At 47.5% G+C, this 23,677-nt stretch overlaps 1 protein-coding gene across 2 annotated transcripts in view; it reads right to left on the reverse strand.

The window, feature by feature from the left end:
• Nucleotides 1–23,677, reverse strand: part of Fbln7 (fibulin 7) — a 37,235-nt gene that overhangs the window by 12,993 nt on the left and 565 nt on the right. For both annotated transcript variants that reach the window (XM_085696389.2, XM_048459832.3), the window contains exons 2-3: nucleotides 7,033–7,192; nucleotides 4,879–5,049 (exon numbers count right to left, since the gene is read on the reverse strand). In XM_085696389.2, the coding sequence (XP_085552515.2) occupies nucleotides 4,879–5,049; nucleotides 7,033–7,192 (331 nt within the window). The remainder of the gene's footprint in view (nucleotides 1–4,878; nucleotides 5,050–7,032; nucleotides 7,193–23,677) is intronic.

Genomic DNA, 23,677 nt, shown 5'->3' on the forward strand with positions numbered 1-23,677 from the left:
CCACCACATGGCTGAATGTTTTCCTTAATGAGAGAAAAAAAAATGTCTCAAATGATTAACATTTTTAAGCCTATGAAAACAGGAGAAAGTGAATGGCCCCCATAGGGAAGTGCTACATGACTGTAGGAAGCGACAAAGGGGTTTACTGCTCTCAAGCTTTTCCCTTGGTTGTCCCTGGGGTCAAAAGAGTCAAAACGAATGGCTATGGCTTCCCCAACTCAGGAAGCCTCACACCCTAAAAAAAACCACCCTTGGACTGGAGCTGACACTCGGCTGATGGAGTGCTTGCCTACCATGGACAAAGCCTTGGATTTAATCTCTGGCACCACAAGAACTCAGTGTAATTGCAGCAGCACTCAGGAGGTAGAGGCCAGAGGGTCAGAAGGTCAGGGTCATCCTTGGCTACATATTGAGTTCAAGGCCAGCCTGGGTTATATGAGGCTCTGTCTCAAAAGGAGCAAGAACAACAAAAATGCCCTTCACAGAGACCCGCCATGCCAACTGGCTGCTTTCCACTACGGATTTCCAGAGCTCCTCTGCCCGCTGCATCTTTAATGGTGCTGTTATGTATAATTTCCTTCTAGGCCAAGTAGGGTTCATCACCCTCTTTCCAATCAGTTGACTGCAGAGTGGGCACTGGCCAGTTATTAAAGCGTTGCCAAGTGTTTCACTGGCACTGAGATTTTGTGTCTTGACGTGAAGGGCTGTAATTAAGATTTTTGTCCCCCGTGGTCACAACACACAGTGACAGAACTGCTGATGTGGAAATTGAACCGGGCACACTCAGCAGCTGCTGGTCACCAGACTGCTGAGCTCCAGCCCAATGGAACTGTCTTGGCAGGAGAGGAGGCGTTCTGAAGACATTTGGAATTGACTCTCCCACCCATTGGCTCTCATAGGGCTGAGACAAAGAACAGCAAGAATTGGAATTTTTCCAGGAATCTCAGTCTGGGGGAAGGAAAGGCTAAAGCATGGTGCCAATCAGAGGAGGAACTTGTCTCCTAGGAAGAGATTGCATACAGTTCTTTGTTGTTTGTGTGTGTGTGTGTGTGTGTGTGTGTGTGTGTGTGTGTGTGTGTGTGATACATGTGTATATGTTAATGTGTGTGCATGGGGACAAGCGTTGCATGCCAGAATGGGTATCAGGAGTCAACACTGAGAGTCTTTCTCTACTGCTGTTCCTGTTTAGTTTATTCCATGTGAATATGTGTTTTGTCTGCATGTATGGCTGTACATCGTGTACTTGTCTGGTGCCCACAGAAGCCAGAAGAAAGCACTGGATCCCCTGGAACTGGAGTGAGAGACAGTTGTGAGTGAGCCACCACGTGGGTGCTGGGCATTGAACCCAGGTCCTCTGGAAGTGCGGCAAGCGCTCTTAACCACTGAGCCATCTTTCCAGGCCCCCTGTCTTAGTTTTTGAGAACTCAGAGCTTATCAATCCCACTAGCTCAGCTGGCCAACAGACTCTGGTGACTTGCCTGTCCCTCGGCCCCCAGTGCTGGAGTTACAGATACACACCATCACATGTGGGTGCTGGGGCCCAAGCTCAGGCTTTTATGCTTGGTTTTCACTACTACTCGTCTGTTTAATTGGCCCACCGAGGACAGGTGGCCAAGTGTAGTTAAGGCTGCCAGGGCTGAGCTCTGATCCCAACAACTCCAGCAACGCCAAGTCTCATCCCCAGAATCGGGATGGTCACAGTTCCCTGAGAAGATTCAGTAGCAGCTATCTGGCATTACTGTATGGCTCTGACTGAAGACAGCACCCGTGTGTGCCAATGCAGGCACAGCGTGCCAGCTTGGGGGAGGCTGAGCCTAGCAGATTACTGATCCAGTTGGTTGTAACCTATCTTGTGCCTTCAGTACAGTGTGAACATCTGGGCCCAGTTTACGCTTCGTGAGAGGAAAAATATCCAAGATCTCATTTTGAAAAAGAAATTCAAAATCACTTTATTCTAACCAACTCACAAGTCAAGCATCACACAGTTTGTTTAAGGCAGCCATGCACTGGCCCAATCCCAGTTCTGACCATCTCAGTAAACTTAATACACAGGATGGCCACTCTGAAGCCGTGGAACTTCGCTTGGGCTTTTACACTTTCACAATCAATTACTTTGTCTATTAATTAATTAATTTGTTTATTTGTTTGTTTATTTAATGGTTCTAGCTACTTCAATACCAAGACATTCAAATTCACTTATCCAACATGAATATGTATATGTATACATATACACACACACACACAGGTTAAACAACACTGCCATAAATGGGCTGCCCATGCATGCCTCAGCATTGCCAGGGCATAAATTTCAAAATTCCATATGTATGTATGTACGTATGTATATATATGAGAGACAGAGTTGAAACCAGAGAATAAAGGCTCCATCGTGTCTTTATGGTTCATGTGTCTTTGCCTCCATTCTGTGTGTCCTTCTTTATCACCTAATATTTGAGGGAAAATTTGAAAATATTCATTTATGTTATATGCGTGTGTGTGCCTGTCTGTGTGTTCATGTACCACATGTGTGTAGTGACCACAGAAGCCAGAAATGGGTGTCGGATGTCCTGGAACTGTCCACTTTATTTCAAGACTTGGAGCCTTCTAATTCAACTAGACTGGCTGGCCAGTGGACTCTGGTGAGCCACCTGTCCCTTCTCTCCCCAGTGCTGGGCACCTGATTTTTGTGTTATTGCTGGGGTCCAAACTCGGGAACTGGAGGGTGCTGAGAACTGAATCCAGGTCCCCTGCAAAAGCAGTAAGAGCTCTTATCTGCTGGGCTTTCTCTCCAGCCTCCTGGGGAAAGTTAACATCTATTTATTTATTGTGTGTGTGTGTGTGTGTGTGTGTGTATGGGTGTGTGCATGCCACAGTGTGCTTGTGGAGGGCAGAGGACAGCTTTCTTAGGAGCTGGCTCTCTTCTCCTACTCTGTAGGTCTCAGGGATTGAACTCAGGTCACCAGTCAAGCATGCTGACTCCCATCATAGATCCACAGACACTGAGTCCAGGGACAAGGTAGGGAAACAAGATCATGTCAGTCCTGTCATGGTGGCTGGGGTAGACTGCAAACAGATGTCCATGACAGGGTAAGAGACAGACAGATGTGGGGGTACACACTACAGAACCCATCAGGCAGATCGGGCCACAGGAGGCCAAGTGAATGGGACCCAAAGGTGCTGAGGGGACATAGCAAGAACCCACCAGGGCTCTGCAACTCAGCCTGGAAGCTAAAGTTAAAGCTAACGGTGCCCAAAGAAATGAAAAGCAAATGCCTTGTGTTCAGAGCCAGGATGACATTTTTATCATTCATGAAGTGTTTAATTGGATGGAATTCCTTCAGAGCCGGGGTGAATAGCAGGCTCTGGAATTCCCCAGGTGTGTTTGCATGGCTCATGATTTATCATCTGGATGGTTCCCAGTGAGGTCTGAGAGCCGGAACCTGTAACCAACCCTTGAGCCACCATTCCTTCCAGGAGACAGGAAAGGGCACCTCGACCATGAGTGCTGCCGCGGACCCAGCTCCTCCTGTCAACCCCCCTTCTGAGGTCTCTTTGTTTTCAGGATTTTTAAGAATTCAGGGCTATTGATTGCAGCAGAGTGACAGAGCTCTTGTCTTGCGTATGTGAAGCCCTTGGTTACTTTCTAGTACTCACCGAGGGTTTGAGACCGGACTGGGCAACATAAAGAGGCCCTATCTCAAATGACACAGCCCCAAGTGCCCTGTCTACACTGCTCTTGTGTTTAAGATTTATGCTCCCTTTAATCCTGACTAAACTCATGGGCATTTTGCCTCAAAAGATGTTCCATGGATGCCTAAAAATGACCAATAGCCATGATTTTTAAAACAAAAACAAAACAAAAAACTGTGATCTATAGGCTTCTGAAAAGCTAATAAATTACATGTGCCAAGCCTCACTCTTTTCCATTGTCAAAACAGTCCTGTTCTCAAGCCCAGCACAGAGAAACTCTTTCTTCCCACAGTGACCTCAGAAGGTCTCTCCAGAGCTGTCCACACTGAGTCCAGCCTAGACCCAGAGGACAACTGAGGACTTCTTCCCCAGACTATACCAGGAGCCCAGTAGACTGCAGCCCCAGATAGCTCAGCTGTCGCTTCTTCTAGTTCCCTCTCTTAACTAGGTAGACCCAGGCCCTGACATATATGATTGTTAGTGTTGTCTTGGTTTGATTTAATTTTAGATTTTAAAGCAGGGTCTCTCTTTGTAGCCCAGGCTAATCTCAGAGTCCAGGCCGCCCACCTACCTTAGCCTTTAAGTGCTGGGATTATAGCTGCAGACACTATACCCAGATAAGAGCCAATCTTTTTTTTTTTTTTTTCTTCATTTTTTGAGATAGGGTTTTTCCATGTAGCAAACTCATGATGATGGAAACCACTCAGGCCTGGCATAGCGGTGAGGGAGCAGGCATGTTCCCCTGTTTCTCAGCTGAGGAATGATTGAAGAACCATGGGGAGGGGGAGGGAGCTGAGTGGGTGAAATGTTTGCCACTTAAGTGTGCAAACCTGAGCCTGGATCTCTAGAACTTACCCGAACCTTCCCAAACCTACCCGTAGACTTCAGTAGTGGGCGCCTGGAACCCCAGCACTCCTACCAGGGGATGAGAAGCTGAGACAGGGTAACCCTGCAAGTTTACTGACCAGCCACCCTGGCATACACAGCAGCAAACCTAAGGGTTAATCCATGTCTTTACCTGAACTCTCTGTCTCTCTGTCTCTGTCTCTCCCCGTCTCTCTGTCTCTCTCTCTCTCTCTCTCACACACACACACACACACACAAAGAAAAGAGAATCAGATGTCCCTGGGATGACCCTTTTTGACCAACACACCCACGCTGTGTGGTGTGGACAGGGCAGAATGGCCATACCTCTGCAGTGGGGCTTTTCTCCAGTCCAGGTGCCATTAGCAAGACACACCACGCTGCTGGGACCAACCAGTTGGAAGCCAGGGTTGCAGGTAAAATGGACTTCATGATCCATTAAGTACTTGCTTCCGAACTTCCTGCCATCAGTGGGGGCGTCCAGAGCAGGGCAGGAAACTGTAAGGTAAAGAAGAGGGATTAGGAGCCCTCCTCCTGGGCTACAGGTGTGGAGGCATGGATGCCACTCACAAGACACCTCTCTCTCTCTCTCTCTCTCTCTCTCTCTCTCTCTCTCTCTCTCACGATTGCTGCAGGCTGGGCATGGAGCTATACCTTCTACATGCCCCATTTCGTGAAGCCCTCCCAGTGTTCTTTGAGAGGAGGAGGGGACACACAGTTGGCCCATTGAAAGCTGAGGAAATTGATGCTCAGAGACACGGAGGGTTGTATGTACAGGGCCTCACAGTGCAGTGCTGAGCATCAGGTTGATGAGCCCAACACTTACTTCCTCTGCTCTCTCTTGTCTCCAGCCTCCTGGATGTCCTAAATCTCCTGAACAGGCTCAGTCTACTACCAGGCCAGCTTCTCCTTGCTCTTCGGGTCTCTATTCAAATGTCACCACTTCCCAGAGGGATCCCTGGCTGCCGTGCAGCTCTGTCCCCGTGGACTTTGCTTTCTTCTTAGCATTTGTGACTACTGCACATTTGTGTCTTCATGTTTGCTGTCAGCGTCCTCTGCCTAAGTGTGATCTGGCCTATGTTCTTTCTGTTGCCCCCACCCAAGTGCCTGGCACACAGAGTATGTTCTATCAATGAGCCTTGAAAGAAATGTGATTTATTGAACCAGTGATGAAAGCCTTCCCCAAGAAATGTGACTTCACGTCACAGAGAAGGCCCTAAGAAAACAAAGTCACAGGGGACCAATGATGTCAGGTATCTCCCAGGCTCCATCTCCTGTCCCCTGAGCCCCTAGACCAGGAGAAACCCAGTGCTCACCTTTCTAAGGCCTAGAAAGTGAAAAACGTCACCAGGAAAACATGACCCAATATTAGAGCCCTCCCATTGGTGGAGGGAATTGGGGTGTCCCATTGTCCCCCAGACAAGCGAGACTTACTCTGGGGGCCCTTATTCCCACAGTGACTGGGTGAGTCACTGGAGAATGTACTTCCAGGCAGGAAGAGCCAGAGCCATGCTGGCTAATGGGAAATAACAAGGACTGTGCGGTGCAGTGTTCTGGGCAGGCCAGGGTGGCAGTGTGCCTGCTGGAGGGCACAGGTGGGAAGGAGCCGAGCCTTCCAGGCCGTGAACTTCAAACCAGCTGGGCAAAGAGACGTTACACCAAAAACGAAAACAGGGACAGAAGCAGAATGAGAGTGGACCGTGCTCTCTGGGGAGGACAGCGAGGTGAAACGCACCTCTGTTTGCAGAGTGATACTTGGACAATTCTGTCAAATTACAGGTAGCTACCTACGTAGCTGTTAAGCCTAGAATAAAAGGCATAAGAGGAAAGGGGCTGGGTGTGGTGACCAACCATGGCTCCTGGGAGGCAGAGGTGGGAGGATCAGGAGTTCAAGATTATCCTTGGCTACACAGCAAATCGGAGGCCAACTTGAGCGACGTAATATAGAAAGAAAACAAGGGGGCTGCAGAGATTGCTCAGGGATCAAGAGGGTTTGTTGCTACTGAAGAGGACCAGGGACCCAACACCCTCTCTGGCCTTCTTCGGCACATGCACACACATGTGCATACACACATAAATAAATCATTTTAAAAAACTTGAATAAGGGGGCTGGAGAGATGGCTCAGCGGTTAAGAGCATTGCCTGCTCTTCCAAAGGTCCTGAGTTCAATTCCCAGCAACCACATGGTGGCTCACAACCATCTGTAATGAGGTCTGGTGCCCTCTTCTGGCCTGCAGGTAGACACACAGACAAGAATATTGTATACATAATAAATAAATAAATAAATAAAAAATTTAAAAAAAACTTGAATAAATAAATCATTTAAAAAAAACGCTGGAAATAGATGACTATCAAATATAGGGGATAGGAGTAACTTTAATGTGTGCGTGCGAACAGACACACAGACATCCTGGGGCAAACTGGATGGACAGAGTTGCAGGGAAGGTTCTCGAGTGTAGTGCTTGATGATTTCGGACCCACCTGGAGGTTCACCTGGGGCCATTTTGTTCAGAATATTTTGCAGCGTGGTCAGCCGACTCTTCATGTTCCGGATGCCTTCCGCGAAGCGGGACTCCTGGCCCCTGAGCAGCAGCTGCAGCTGGCGGATGGTTGTCAGGAGCTGCTGCTGACTTGGGCAGCTCTGGCAAGAGGAGAGACTGTTGTGGGCCTCACTCTATCACCATGCTCTGGGCTTCAGAAGTCTGACCCTTCAAACTCCCTGCCTTGTAAAACTCTGTAGAGCAGCCTCTCCAAGGTACCCCTTCCTGCCAGACACTCTCTCCTCTGTTCTCAACCGGTGGGTCGCGACCCCTTTGGGAGTTGACTGACCCTGTTACAGGGGCTGGCTAAGACCATTAGCAAATCAGATATGTATGATTCGTAAGAGCAAAATTACACTTATAGAGTAGCAACGAAAATAACCTTATGAATGGGGTCCGCAACCTGAGGAACCTGAGGGTCACAGCATTAGGAAGGTCGAGAAGCACTGCTCTACCTAAACAACAGCATCTGCTGGCTTCAGTTGCTAGGTGACAACCCATCTTCACCCCCTGACACAACACAACCAGGGCAGAATTGGCAACTAAATGACTAGGTGCTTAAGTAACCATTTGACCCCAAAGTTCCTTATAATCACTAGTCTGTCCCTCCAAAGGACTCACTCTAAGTTAAGACTCTGAATTCTGGGCTGGGTGAAATTTTCCTTCCTTTCTCTATTGGACACCTTGAAAAACAAGTGAACAGTTAGGGAGGGCTGGTGGTTCCTAGGCTTTTAAAAATGTAACAAGTAAAATAAGGGGAAAAGAGAATAAAGAATGTCCAGTTTTGATGATTTTTAATAGCTGATGATCCCAATACAATGGGATTGTACTTAACATCGACCAAGACTATCTGACTTAAAGCAACTTAAACATCATACTGGATGATAAAAATTGCAAGGTTTCCTTGCAGTCTCTGTTGCTTTCAAGAGTCAGGACAGCAGGGGCCAGAGAGATGGCTCAGTGGTTCCGAGTGCTTCCTGCTCTTGCAGAGGACCCCAGGTTTAGTTTCCGTCACACACGGGAGCAGCTTGTAACCGCTCGTAAGCTCCAGGGGTCTGATGCCCTCTTCTGGATTCGGAGGCCATCTGCATATGTGCGCACACACACACACACACACACACACACACACACACACACAACACGCGCACCTGCTGCTGCTCTCATTCGACCCCCCCCAACACACACTCCTCACACACATATACACATCATTGAAATAGAAGAAATCTTAAAGAGAAAAGGGCCCTGCGTGGGGACAAGAAGGGGACTATTCAGGAAGGAGAAAGGTGAAAAGCCTTGGGTAATTGATTATGGTCAATTATGGTCATTCTCGTCCATTTGGGAACTGCACATCATGAAGCGGAATCTGTCTGACCTGGTTTGTATGACTTGCAAGGGAGGAAAGGCAATACATAATCACTGTGATGATGCATCTTAGGGATATGGATCATTGCTTATTTGGGGCTTTTTCACTGAGTATCAGTTGTGTGTACTGTGTGAATATGTTCATGTGTGTGGCCACGTGTGTGCAAGTTGACATATGTAGAGGCCAGAGGTTGGTGTTTATGTTTTCCTCAGTTGCTCTTTCCCTGACCCCAGAGCTCAGTGTTTCCAGGAGAACAGCTGGCCAGCAAGCTCCAGGGATTCTCCTGCCTTTGCCTACCCAGCTTTGAGAGTCCAGGCTCAGCAGCCTCTAAACGACTTCTGGGGATCTGAACTCAAGACCTCATGTTTGCGCTATGAGCGCTTCACCCATCTCCCCAGCCCCATGTCTAAGTTTTATAATTAAAAGAAGTGTGCACTGGCCAGTGGGGCAGCTGGGCAGCTGAGGTATGTGGCCTCCACAGCCTGGGTAGTGTCCAACCACTCAGGGGAGCCGCTGCAGCCACAGTGGGCCACTCTCCCGGAGACACTGCCAGGCTGCCGCACCTTGGAGTTTTCACCAAACACATGACTCATGCGCTAGAGTCAATGGATGCTTTTGACAAAATTGAGTTCCCAGTTGTCCCTGGAACTCGTTAACCCACAGGGGCTCCTTGGCCTCTGCCGTAACGGGGTCTTGATGAAGCATAGCCCGAAAGGCAACTGCCAGGAAGAGAAGCTTGCTTTTCTACTTCCTCCCTGACTGCTGGCCATCCTTTCCACACAAGTCCTGGGCACCTGGGTGATGACCAGTTCTTACCTGCCTGGCACTGCATGGCCAACTCGCCCGGACCTGAGTTCCCACACCTATCTTTCTGTGCTAAAAAGAAAACGGATGTCTTTGTGACTTGTGTCAATTCCATTTGGGATGCACTTCCGCCTGTGAAGACATGCTTCTCTTCCTCAGAGGCTGCTTCCCAGCTGGCTGGCGTCCACATGTGGAGAAGGCAGCCTCTACTTGTGGCTATGATTAGGATTATGTGAGTCCCTGTGTCACACAGAGGCTGACCGTCAGGGGATTTGACCCAAATCACGCATCCTGGGAGACGGGTAGCCTGAACACCTGCGATTTCCAGCCTTCGCCAAGGAGCAGACTCATGTGTCCTCACGTAGCCCTGTGTGCTGGGGTCTTTCCCAGGAGCGTGCACTAGGAATTCACACCCCTGGAGTGGAGTTTTAACTCTTGAGCAAGTTGGAGATTTGACAGTGGGGGCAGGATATGGTAGTTTGGGGAAGAGCCTCTCCTGATCCAGATGTCATGATATGTGGGAGGGGCTTGCTGGGTCCAGGGATGTGCAAAGTGGAGAGTTCTGAATGCCAAAGGCTTTACTGGGAAGGGCAAACACGTGGGAAGCCAGGATGGAGCCCTGGGGCCCCAGGAAGTAACGACAGGAGGAGGGTGTGTACCTGTGAGGTGGGGAGAAAAGGCCTGCTGTCCTGTGACTACTGGGCGGTACCATTCTCTAGCCTCAGTGCTGCCCCTCAGGACAACTACACCAGGTGCTTTATCCCTCCAGCTGTCACTGGGCTGACACCTGGCAGTGTTGACACAGGTGGAGAGGGAGCTAGCTGCGCGGCTGTGATGACTCAATGAGGCAGGCTCTCTCTGACCCACTCCTGTCTGCCCTGTCTCAGGTAGTGCAAGGAGGATCTCAGGTGCTCTTGGCAAGCTGTCCTGCCAGATGAGAGTCAGGGGCTGAGTGAATGAAGGCCTTCCAGAGGGAATCTGAGGGGCCTTGCAGCTGCCACTAACCAGGCAGGTCTGTGGTCCCAAATGTTACATATGGAGTTGGTGGGAGCCAGGCTCAGAATCTGCTTCCCCAATCCACCTGAGAACGGGGCGGTGGCCCTGAAACCTCTGTTCAGCCAGGGCAAATGCTCAAGAGGCATGAATTTTGGGGATGAGTGGGTCATGGAAGAAGGTAAAGGACCCAAATGGTCCCCATTTTCTAATTGAGATAGGATTTATCCCCTTCACTTGTTGAGGGAGAGCATCCACCTTGAGAAACAATCTGAAACACAAAGCTAATCCAAGCAAAGAGATACGAATGTTAACTTCCTACTCCAGGCTACTTTCTGAGTCGGACCAAACATACACATCTGTGGTACCGTCTGGCCAGGCTCGGTCACCGCACGGTGCTGACGGTTCCTCCTTTTGTGGGATGTAGTGTCACTTTCACCCCAGTGGGCACAGCATGCCTAACTCTGGGTCACTAACTCAACCTCACTTCCATTTCTCTGTGGAATTTTTTAGTGTGTGCAGGGTTCCTTTTCACCGTCCCTCTGTCCACTGTGCTCTCCCACCCACTACCCTCGCCTGCTCAGAGCGCAACCACCTGAGGCTTGGGAACCAACCATTTCCTACTTCTTAAATTACAGGCTTTGCTGAGGTTGCCCGATTCACTGCAGAGAGTAAGAGGTAAGCCAGCTTGGCCGCAAAAGGCTGACTGGGCCCAGTCCTTCTCATTAGAAGATCCCAGACCCAGCCTGTACAAGGTGACCCTGGGCTCCCCATAACCTTCGGCAACAGACCTCCCTTTCTGAAGGGAAAATTCAACAAAGTTGTCACTAGGCAAGGTCAACCCCAGCCAGGCTGCAGGTGACCCCACAACCCAGGAGGACAAAGGAACGCATTCTGTCTGGGCTTTCAATCTCACGAGCTTTTCCCAGAACCCTCAATACCTTGTTTGTATGTTTGTTTTTGAAATTTTTCTTGAAGAGATTCCCCTAGGTTCATGTGAGCATTTGTCCCTGGCTGTCAGGCTGGAAGGACAAGACAGTGGGACAGCTCTTACCTAGCATGCTCAAGGTCATTAGTTCCAAGACCACAGAAATAAAAGTGGAAACCATAACACAGCCAAACACCCAGGCTTCACACCCAGTGCTACTAATAAAAACTTGTGGAAAATCGTCTCTTACTTTTTAATAACATTTAAGGTGAAGTCAAGATGGTTAGGGAAATTCTTCCATTTCTGAGGGAATAAAAAGATCAGAGCTTATCTCCCCCTCCCCACCCAAGACAGGGTTTCCTCTGTGTAACAACCCTGGCTGTCCTAGAACTCGCTTTGTAGACAAGGCTGGCCTCCAAGTTACAAAGATCCACCTGCCTCTGCCTCCCAATTGCTAGAATTAAAGGCGGGAGGCACCATGCCAGGCTTAGGGTTTCTCATGGTTGTTATTTGCTTTTGAAAGAGACAGCACTTGACCTAACTCAAACCCAGACTCAGAGTTGACAGATATGAAGCCTTTGGTAAGGAGCAGGGTTCTGCCATCAGATCTTCCCAGGCATAGATGGTTCTAGAACATGATGTCTGTGCTGAGAGCTGGGCAGAGGAGCCAGAAGGGTCTAGAGAATGATGAGAATACTCTCTCTGGGGCCTAGAGAGATGGCTCAGTGGGTAAAGATGCTTGTCTGGCACTCAGGTAAAAGGCTGGGCATGTGTGCACGCATCTCCAACTCCAGGGCTGTGGATGTGAATGGCAGGAGGGTCACTGGAGTGGACCCCAACCCTGCTCGGGGTTCACTGAGAGAGAGTCTGTCTCAAGGAAGGGTGGTATAGAGTGATGGACCTGGGTACCTCATGTTCTCTTCTGGCTCACAGGAGCAAGTGTATGTGCACATGCACGCTCATAGATGCACACCCCCCACACACATCCCATCTCCCTTTGTCCTCCGCAGGGGAGTCCTTGTTAACTCTTTACATAGTTGGCTCCCTTACAGTATTTTCTCAAAGTCCCTCAGAATTTTCCACGCTCCTCTTTCTCTGAGAACCAACCAGGAGAGATCTGCAGGGACCCTTTATACCCAGATCCCACCAGTTGACTGAGGGATCCACAGCTAAGGATTGTGTATGACCCCAAGATCTCCTGTCCTCATCCCAGAATTTAGTAGGCCTAGCCCTTGCCGTCCCATCTGGGCCTCTTTGCTGTTGGGCTCAATTTATACATAAAGTCAAGGCCCAGAGTCTGCTGTCAAGACTCCCACAGGCAGGGTGTGTGGGGCTTTTCTGTACCCAGCTGAGGGGGTCTTCTTCACAGTGCCGACATGAATTAGCATGGCAACAACGTCAACGGCTACCTTGCTGATAGAGCCTTGGGCTCTCAGGCGGCCACAGATGACCCCTCAGGCTGGGAGGGGCTGCCTCTTACACTCCTTTTCCCTAAGCCACAACTATGTGTCTCGTCAGCATATTCTTAATGGAAACACAGATGTTTTGGTGCCTTTAGGTCTCCGAGAGGACAGATCACACTTGCCAACTCAGGCCTGCGAAGCCAAGGCTCGAGGCCTCCTCCACTGAGTCATGGTGAAATTTCTTCACTGCTTTTCTCTGGAGCTTTGCTCTTGCACCCAGTTGAGGGCTATAACTCCTCCACTGAGCACATGCATGTGAGCACACACACACACAGAGGGAGAACCGATAATTCGCACTAGGAGCTGCCCACAGCGCTTGCACTAGGGGTCTCCAGAGAAACAGAGGCAATAGGAAACAAGCATGACCCACACAGTTAATATACTAGGATATGCATGATATCTAAGGTACAACATGCATATTTGATATATATCACATTTTTATTGTTAAGGTTGATTTACTTTTAAATTTGATGTGTATAGGTGTTTTGCTGGTGTGTATATTGTACACAAAAAGCATGCAATGCCTATGGAGGCCGGAAGAGGGCATTGGATTCCCTGGAACTGGAGCTACAGATGGTTGTAAACCACCATGTGGGTGTTGGGAACTGAACCCAGGTCCTCTGCAAAAGCAGAAAGTGTTCTTAATAGTGAGCTAACTCTCCAACCCTTAATGTATACTGTGTGTGTGTGTGTGTGTGTGTGTGTGTGTGTGTGTGTGTGTTACCTACATTCCTACACACACTCACGAGGGAGAGAGAGCTCACTGGCTCACATAATTGTGGGGCAGAGTCTACGGTGTTGTTGGACCTCACATTCAAAGACAACCTGGGAGAAGTTCCTCCACCCTTATTTACATAAGACAAAGACTCCACATTAAGGACTAATCGCTTTTATTAAGGCCACTGATGTAAATGTTAATCACACCTATATAACACTTTCCTGGGTCACAGAGGGAAGCCATGGCTTAGCTAAACTAACACAGGATTAATCATGCCAGGCTTCCAGCTGGAGTCTCCCTTTGAGGGCTGGAGCCCAGGGCATTTTGAGGTTCTCTGTGTTTGAGGTGCCGAGAATAGACTCCACACACAGGAGGCAGGTGTCTACCACTGTTCCACACACACAGCCTGTGGTTTGAATTTATACCCTGCTGGCTGTCGGTGATTTTATATTCGCACTAAAACCATCTTCTTTGTTTTCTCAGTCAAGGGAACAGAAACAGTGGCTCTTCCTGTTTCCCTCTCACCGCTCAGCAAGCTGTGTGACGGCAGGAACCAAGCCAGCTCACCCTTCTCTCCCTAACATGTGCCAAACATGCAGTACGCGTCTTCTCGTCTATGTAGTTCCTCTTTACCATTCCCCACGATACAGGAATGGCCATTGCCATCACTATTTAGAGAAGGAAACTGAGTCTCAAGGGGCAGAAACCTGCTTCCGTTACCCAGCCAGGAAAAGACTTAGCAGGACAGGACATGGGGCAACCACAGGGAGTCCATACCACCTGGGCACTGCTGCCTTTTGGGACAGTGCCTGTCCTGGTGGCGAGCAAGCTAAGCTCCCAGGCTATGGTTAGCGACAGGCATTCTTTTCATGAAGTCAGGGACAGATGCTTTAGGGTGATACCGGCATGGTCACGTGACACCAGCACACTAATGTGTTTTTACACTAGGTTGTAAATGACTGTACTTCTCTACAACCAATCTTTTCCCCTTCCTTCCTTCCTTTCCTCCTTCCTTACCTCCTTCCTTCCTTCCTTCCTTCTTTCCTTCTCTCCTTCCTTCCTCCCTCCCTCCCTTCCTTCTCTTCTTCCTTCCTTTTTCCCTTCTTCTCTTCCTCCCTCCTTGCCTGCCTGTCTTGCTCAGCCCTAGCCCAGGTCTGGCTCCTCAAGTCTCACGACCAGTAGCTCCCTCTGGACGCATATGCTCCTACAAATGGTGACTCCCTAGACATATACATCACACTTTTTGAGACTGGTGGCTTTGAGTGCTATCAGATTAGGATAACTATTTTTCCTTATTAAAACTATGTGCAGGTGTGCATCCCTCTAATCCCAGTAAGAGGCAGAGGCAGGAAGAGTGCTTCTAGTTAGAGATTTGCTTGGTCTACATAAGAGGTCCAGGCCTGCCAGGGAGTACATAATGAGATGCTATACTTTATTCTATGTTTTCAGATGTCATGGCCTTACGAGTCCTAGGTTATCGAGAGCATAAAAGTTTCTCGAAGGGAATGTGAAAGGGTATAAAAGTTTTATCCACTCAGACTGTCTGCCTTTGTCCCCAGAGCCCTGGGGCTGCACAAGCTGCCTCTTTTCACTTATGGATCATAATCCCAGGGTGCAAAAGTCTGAGGTAGGAGGGTTACAAGTTCGAGATGAGCATGGGCCACCAAACCCCATTTCATAATTTAACAATGTGTGCTGCGTGGTGACAGAACGATCAGGCCTCTGTGAACATTTATGCCAGAGCAATGACACGCTCTGTGGGGCGAACGGCCGACAGGGAGGTCCAAGCAAGCATGTCAGAGCAGAGATAGGGCCCAGATACTGAGGGAGTGATATCATTGGTGTCCTAGCTTGGTCTTGCTCAGAGTTAAATCTGCTGTCAAATAGACCAGCGTGGAGGACATCAGTTCCTTCAGGGCCTCCCTAGAAGCCATTCATATAACTGCCTACATCTCCTCCCAGGTACTCAGGGCTCAGCTCAACACTTACTCCCATTTCCAGTCCTGGGAGTAAAGACGGCTCTGTCTTCCTAGCAGTCATGACTGTCCCAGATGGGGCACAGGTCTTATTTCAGAATGCTCGTGGGAGATTGCTAGAGAAAACGGGAGGTGTGGCCCACCCCAGCCTCAGCCCACCCTCTAAATGCATGGTCCTGTGGAGAGAAAACTCTGGGTCCCAGTGCTGGATCGTCTCCAAGAAAGACCACAGACTATCCACATCGTTTACAGAGGAATTCTGAAGCTCCTCAACAAGCGGCAATGAAAGTCTGGTGTCAGCTCGCTTCCAAGGCCGATTCTCCAGGAGCCTTGTATTCTTCTTGGAGTCTTGGTCCTCCACCTCTATAAGAGAAGTCCCAGCTAGCCTCGTGGAACAGAGCCGTGATAGCCGATATAAGAGCCATAGACTACTCCACTAGCTGACTTGACAGCTGATCCTAGAGAAAGAGCAAGCCCTGTCCAGAGGAGTGGGGGACCTGAGTACCCGGACAACCCACCTGACCCTAACACGGATTGCCACCCTAGTCTGCCCATACTAGGTTCTTAGGGCCCTATTCAAACTCAAGGTCCTTATTTGTTTTGCTTCTACTGTGGGAGATGCTGAAAGCATCAAATATTTGTTTCATGGCATACCCCATTTGGATCTGGATGGCCCATAAGTTAAGAAATTTCAATTAATTTCTATATATTTTGTCTAAAACTCTGTACTGAAGGGCTGATGATCTCCTCGTACTGTGACTACAGGGACATCACTGATCAAGCACAATGTTCCTCAATAGAGGAGGACCGGTCTTCACTCAAGGGTGTAGGAGTGTCTGTGCTCCTCTGCTCGCCGCCAAACCTGCTCTCAAGCATGGCCTGTGCCTGCAGAGTCGAGCGGTCTGACCAGCTCTGAAGCAGTGGGCTTGAAATTGTTTCCACAAGCAAAGGCTCATAATGTAGGAGAGCAAACCAAGGAAGAGGATCAGAGCCTCAAAAGTTCATGAGAGCAGAGAGGGCCTGTCCTCAGCCTCTAGGTCAGCAGGCAGGACCACAAGCCCAGCAAACCGTAGAGGGCTGGAGAGCACAGGCCTGCAAAGAGACGTCTGGCTGAATGGCTAATGGGAAAGAGCAATAGGAAGTCGTCATGGCAACGTCCATGACAGACAGACTCAGCTGAGGGGAATCACGCCAGGGAGCTTGGAAAGTTAGAGAAGGTCTAGCTATAGTAGACCACCAGGCCCTGTGGTGACCCATGGAACAAAGTGCTCACCTGTGGTGACATTTGGTGACAAACAGGTGTTGACCTGTTTTAGACACATGGAGTAGCCTCCAGGGTATTTCAAAGGAGCAGAGTTATGAGTTCATTTCTTTCACCTTTTAATGAAGAGTCTTGCTGTGTAATCAAGGCTGGCCTCAAACTCAAGATCCCCCAGTTTCAATCTCTCAACTGCTGGGATTACGGATGTGTGCCACTCTGCCCAGTTACTTATTTCTTGAGAGAAACACACTTCCCAAAGGGAATAGTTCCGCTCTGTGGAAGGAATTGAATTTGTAGGTGTGATCTTCCAGAAAAAGTCTCCAGGCCTCCAGGGTCTCATCAGCAAATGCTATCACATATTTCAAAAACTATCACCAAGGCTGGGCATGATGGCACATGCCTTTAACCCCAGCCCTCAGGAGGCAGAGACACAAAGATCTCTGAGGGATCTCTGAGTTCAAGGTCAGCCTTGTCTACAGAGCAAGATCCAGGACAGCTGGGGCGACATAGAGAAGCCCTGTTTGAAACAAACAAAAACTGACACCAGTTTCTTCAAGGGACTGAAAAACTACAAGATTGTTGGAACTGAACAAGAAAAAAAGTGTGTTTCGAACTCAACATCCATTGCTGGTAACACTGAAGCAGAAGGAAGAGGAACCGCTGACCACACACATAGCAACCACACACCTAGAGCTAGCACCGCTTGATACTGGGATGCACACTGCTTTCTGGAACTAGACTAAGATGTCGTCTCCCCTGTGAACTGGCAATGGAAGTTCTATGCACAAATGTCAAGCAACAACAGCAGCAGCAACAACAATAATCTTCACAAAAAACAAGATACAAGGTCAACACAAAAGCCCATTGCATTGCTATGTACTAGAAACACACCATTTGAATTGTTTCCGATATGTATATATGTGAGGTACACATATGCATGTGTGTTTTTGCATATATGTGGCACATGTGTATGTGCATGTGTATGTGGAGGTACAACATTGACATAAGTGTCTTCCTTAGTCGCTCTCTCCTGGAGGACATGGGAGGATATAGCAGGTGGCAATTAGTATCTAACAGGTCAATTAAATAACTCTCTGATGGGGGAGCCTTACTTAGACTGTGGGGTCACTGACTGCAAATGACTGGTTGTTTCTGTCTGTAATTTTTCTCATATGCATACATTTCTTCCCTAAAAACAGCTCTGGGTGCTTTCGCCACTGCCTGTGTGTTTATCTTGTATAAATATTTCATCCACTAGGCATATATAGAACTGTGGTCAGGAAGATGATTTCTTCTTAATCTGTATAATTCTGATGAACAGAAAAAATATTAGGATATTTTTTATTTCTCAGACTGACATAGAAAAGTAATAGTATTCTCAGTCACAAAGACAGATGTTTTTAGACTTCAGAACAAATTCAAAGCAAACTGGCTGCCCCTGGAGACAAATACACAAGGATGAACTCCCAGGTGTTTACCGCTGAATCAAGATCAGACATGAAGCAACTTTGGTAGACAGAACCCCTGCAGTAATGGACTTCCTCCACGTACTCCTAGCCTCAAGGTTCAGCCAACTAACTGTTTATTGTTTAAGCCCTGAATTTCAATGTCGCTTTCTGTCTGGGAACCCTGACCACTTAGAGCTACGTGCATGGCCAAGCATTACTTGCTGGCTGGTCAGTGTGACATCCCTAGCCAGAGAGAAAGTATGTTATCAGTGAATAAGTTTCTTATTGCTTACTCAAGAAGTGCTGTGTGACTCTGGAAATGTGATTCCTATTTGTCGAGAGGCTCTGCTGTCGTAGGAGAAGGATGGGAGGTGGAGAGAGGAGTGCTGTGTGGCTGTGTGGAAAGAGAGGTAGCTGTGTGGAGAGGGAGAGATTTTCAGAAAGGAAACTTTTTAAGATGAAGCAAAAGAGAAGGTTGCCATCAGAAGGCGTGTGTTTCCTTATTTTCCCTCAGATAGAGAAGCCTAGCCCTCTGACAGAGAAGAATTTTTTCCAACTCCTGATACTTTGAAGGCATTCTTTCTGTAACCCTGGATGCAGACTTGGGAATTGGCCTCTCAGGCTGTAGAAGCTCTCCATCCTATATATTGAACCTGGAGCTTGACATTTTGGCTCATTTGGCAATCAGCTTTCCCTGAAGATTCCTATCTCTACCTCCCATGTGCTGGGACCACCAGAAAGCAACCAACCTGCCCAGTATTTATATGGGCACAGGGATCTGAATTTTTATCATCACACTTGCAAAACAAATACTTTATCCACTGAGCCATCTCTCCAAACCAATTAAAAGCATTTTAAATGACTACAAATTAAAATAACTAGATACAAATCTAATAAAAACACATTTCTGTTAAACTAAAAACAATGAGAGTTAAAAAAAAAAAGTCAAGTAGTAGCCAAGCAAATAGGAAGACATACTGTATCTACACATTGTCCCATAATTGATCTGTAAATGTAATATGATACCAATAAAAATTGTGCAGGATTGTTCATATATAAAGAAGAGCTCATTCTAAAATGTTTTTAAATTTTGTTTTATTTATTTATATACTCTGGTGTGTGTGTGTGTGTGCGCATTTGCACATGCATGCCATGTATGTGTAGCTTAGACCAGAGGCCAATTTTTAGGGATCAGTTCTCTCCTTCCTCCATATGGGTACCAGGAATCAACTCAGGTTGTCAAGTTTGGTACCCAGTGCCTCTACCTGCCTGTTCATCTTATCAGTTCTCACAATAAATCTTTTCATGAAAAAATAAAAAACCTAAAGTAGTCAAAAATTTTGGAAAGAAATAATAAAGATGAAGGACTGGCTTTTCCCACTAATCAGTTTCTAGTAGCACATGAAGGACACATGCATGAGCGTGTATGTGAGCGCACATACACAAGAGGTGAATAAATACATTTTTGAGAAAAGACAGTAAAGTGGGTGGTGGTGGGGCACACCTTTAATCCCAACACTCGGGAGGCAGAGGCAGGTGGATCTCTGTGAGTTCGAGGCCAGCCTGGTCTACAAAGTGAGTTCCAGGACAAGCAGGGCTACACAGAGAAACTCTGTATCGAAAAACAAAAATGAAAAGAAAAAAGATAGTATATTATTGACGCAGAAATAATCCCATATTTGTGAGAGAATTGGCTTTTGACTGTTGCTAAGGCAACTCAATGATAATTTAGTGGCCTTTCCATAAATACTATTAAAATAATTGAATATCCATATGCAAAAATGTGATTTCCACATAAATCCCACACACACTATTAAAAGAAACACAAAATGAATCATAGGAAAAAAAAGTGCAAAGCTATGAACATTTTAGAGGAAAACAGAAGAAAAATGTTTTGGCCTAAAAAGTTAGGCCAAAGGTTCTTAAATCTGATTACTAAAATTCAGGCCAATAAATAGGGCTTTACTAAACTTTTTTATAATAAACATTATGCATATAAAATAATAAATTTTATTATTCTGTTCTACAGAAGACATTTGAGTTGGGTGCGGCTGTGCATACCTGTGATCTCAGTACCTAGGAGGTGGAGAGAGATTGGGAGTTCAAGTCCAACCTTAGCTACGTAGGTAGCTCAAAGCCAGTTTAAAGCTACAAATGGAAAACATATTTTTAGTTCACTTGTATTTAGCATCTGTAAAGAAAGCTCCGAAGCGAACAAGAATACAAACAATCCATCCCAAACTGGTCAAGGTGGGCATGGCATCTCATGACTATAGTCCAGGCTTCTGGAAAGTCTGAAGTGAGAGGGTCCCTTGGGCCCACAAACTGGACATACGGTGCCTTTCGTCTCACAAACAAAACCAAAAGGAAGACAGTTTGAATGGCGCCTGCCTCGGCCATTCACAGGGCAGCCAGCACCCGAGGAAACATCCTACGTCGTTTGCCAGTTATTAGAGAAACAGAAACAGACACCATGCGGAGGTCCCACTGGACACCTGTTGGAATGATTTGGGGTGAAATGATTTGGGTCTCTCCTAGGTAGCTGATGGAACACATCAGCTATGAAATAGAGTTTGAAAATTTCTTGCGACATTAAACATTCATTTTCCATTTGATTTAGCAACCGCACTCCTACAAATTCAGAGTGGAGAAAAAAGCTTATATTATGCAAAGTTCTGTGTGAAGCTTTTAAAAATGTTTGGGTTTTATTTTTTTTATCTATTTGTGTGTGGAGATCCCCCAACCTTGTTTGTTTGTTTGTTTGTTTGAGACAGGATTTCTCTACGTAACAGTCCTAGCTGTCCTGGAATATGCTTTGTAGACCAGGCTGGCCTTGAACTCACAGAGATCCTCCTGAGTGCTAGGTTAGAAGAGTGTGACACCACGCTGGGCTGATCATCCAGCCTTCAGTGGCAAAAGCTTTTACTTGCTGAGTCAGCTTCCTTCCCTGACCCACGATAGCCAAAATCTAGAAACAACACCACGGATGTTGTTCTATGGGAGAATTGATAAAGTGTGTTCATCCCTAGACTAGACAGCATTTGCCAACACAATGACACCACGCTGGTTTTGGTTAGGGTTTTATCAGAGCAGCAGATGAGAAGCTAAAATACCACCATTGCATGCAACCATGTATTCACCACATGCACATATGTACTTTAACATATGTACATACATTCATACACACACTGCAACACTCAAATACCTCAACACATGCACACACACATACCTACCACTACAACACAACCATGCATTCATATACACACAGAAAGACACACACACATGCTAACACACATACTAACACACACTCCCTCACATACTCTGACACATGCAAACACCCATTCACCTTCATCACACAGAAGGCAATTGTGAATTCACAGACACATGCATGCACTCATACACTCATGCAGATATACACTTATAATGTCACTCTTAGATGTCACAAAAGTCAGCAAAGTGAGGACATTTACATTCAAAAAGGAACCCAAGACAGGGATCATCTATAGGAGCTGACACTGGCTCTGCTTGGTGGCCCTCAGGCTTCTGCTGATGAAGTCCCTTGCCCATCCTAACCAACCTCCCCCATGAGAAGGGGTGGTTCTGTGGCAAGTTTCATTCTTTCCACTTCCCAGCTGGTCTCATCACTGGATCTGAGAGCCTGGGGGTTTATACTGTCAGGTAGACTCCAGGTACACTACGTCACCTGATTCCTCGTGAGTCCCCTACTGAGTCCGCTGTGAACTCTCCTGACCTCGATCATCTCCTGAGTGGTAACTGACTCCATATTGTGACTCTGAGAGCTGGGATCGCTGTGGGTCGCAGGCATTGTCTCTGTAAGAGTCACTAGGGATGTCTTTAACAACAGCCCTTCTTGAGATGCAACCTAGACCAACTAAACTTTGGAGCCGCCTTCGGAGTAAGGCTGGCAGCAGGACTTCTAGAAGTCTCTTGGGTCATGTTATGCACGGCCAGGATCTGCCCAGAGACTGCCTGGCACTGACCAATGTAAGTCATCCTTCAGGAGACCACAGCAGGAGAAAAGAGATGCAGGGAGGGATCTGTGTGGAGCAGTGGGCCAGGAAGCCTCTGTGAAGATGTGTGTATCAGAACAGAGATGAGAGGAACCAGGCAACATGGAGACTTCCTGTGGCTCCTTCCTCACCTTGCCCAGCCTGGAGCTGGAAGGACGGGGGAGCTCCAAATACTCAGTTTGGGTGAAGGTCAATTTCACTAGAACTCCCCCCACCCCCCAAACAGGGTTTCTCTGTCTAACAGTTCTGGCTGTCCTGGAACTTACTCTGTAGACCAGGCTGCCCTTGAACTCATAGAGATCCACCTGTTTCTGCCTCCGAGCGTTGGGATTAAAGGCGTGTGCCACTATCACTCCCCCTAATTTCACTAGAACTTTGAAACACATCTATGGCTGATCCTTTTCGTTTCCTTTGACTTTACCTGCAAGAGTTGTTCTGCAGATAAAGAAGGCAATGCTGAGCAGCAGGGGATGAGAAAAGCTGGCCAGAGCAGGGCTTAGGTCTCTCAGTAACTCAGGAACATGTTCAAGCCGAGGCAAGCTCAGGGCTGCCTCTGAACCAGATCCACCAATTGCCCTGATCTCACTATTTTCCATGTAAGCTCATGAGACAGATGTCCACCCAATTACAAACCCTGCTGAGACCAGGAGACGGCTAAGCTCTGGAGCATCTCCTCTCATGCCCTGCCCATTTGCAGCCTGGGATGGAGGAGCCCATTGGAGACATATCTCCTGTGCTTCTGGCATGGGGCATGGGATGAAGGTTTAGTTTGGTTTTGCAATCTACAAAACCAGGGTGATCCCATTGCTCTTGTGGGTGGGTTCACTTTAGCCCCAGGCTGGGCCTCTGCCATTTGGCTGTTCAGCTGCTTCCTGTGACTCCCACTCATTACCTTCTGCAGGAACATGAGCAGGTCTGACCTAAAACAAATTCTCCAGGCATGGAAACTCGCTGCCCCTCAAGGGGCTTCTCAGTAACCCCAGGGCATCCTTGCCTGTGCCCAGCAATTTAGATCCAGGACAGGCAGTATGGACAAGGATCAGGAGGTCAGCGACAGAATTTATACTACTCCTTTCTGACTGGGTGGCCTTCTAGAAGACTTAGAAGACCAACAAGAATCTCGACATTCAGCAGGCACCCAGTGTCTCTCCACATCCTGCAGCTGTTTATGATGCTGTTGGCATGGTTGGAGAAGGCGATGGGTTGCTCCTCCACCAGGGCTCTCTGGCTGCTGGACCCGTAACTTGGCAATACCAAATCCCTAAATGATTTTTATTTACATTTTTAATTTTAATTTTAAAAATTAGCTTCCAATGGTTAATGTGAAAAGAAAAGAAAAAGAATATGATTAAGTAAATAAATCCAGTGGGATTTGGGCACATAAATGACAAAAAAAGAAAGAAAAGAAACCAAAAACCGCCCGCTGCCCATATGGGTAAGAAAATGTAATTGCAATTCTAAGACCTCTGGTGCTCAGAATAAGACCACCTGAGGATATTCCAGGTCAAGGCTAAGTAGTCCTAAGAATGGTTAAGGTCCGTGGTGGAGGCAAGAACATTTCAGTTAGAAATGTAAACTCTGGGTTTGGAAGGCGAGAACAT

The sequence above is a fragment of the Myodes glareolus genome, chromosome 10 (genome assembly GCF_982192425.1).
Source record: "Myodes glareolus chromosome 10, mMyoGla1.1, whole genome shotgun sequence".
Lineage (NCBI taxonomy): Eukaryota > Metazoa > Chordata > Mammalia > Rodentia > Cricetidae > Myodes > Myodes glareolus.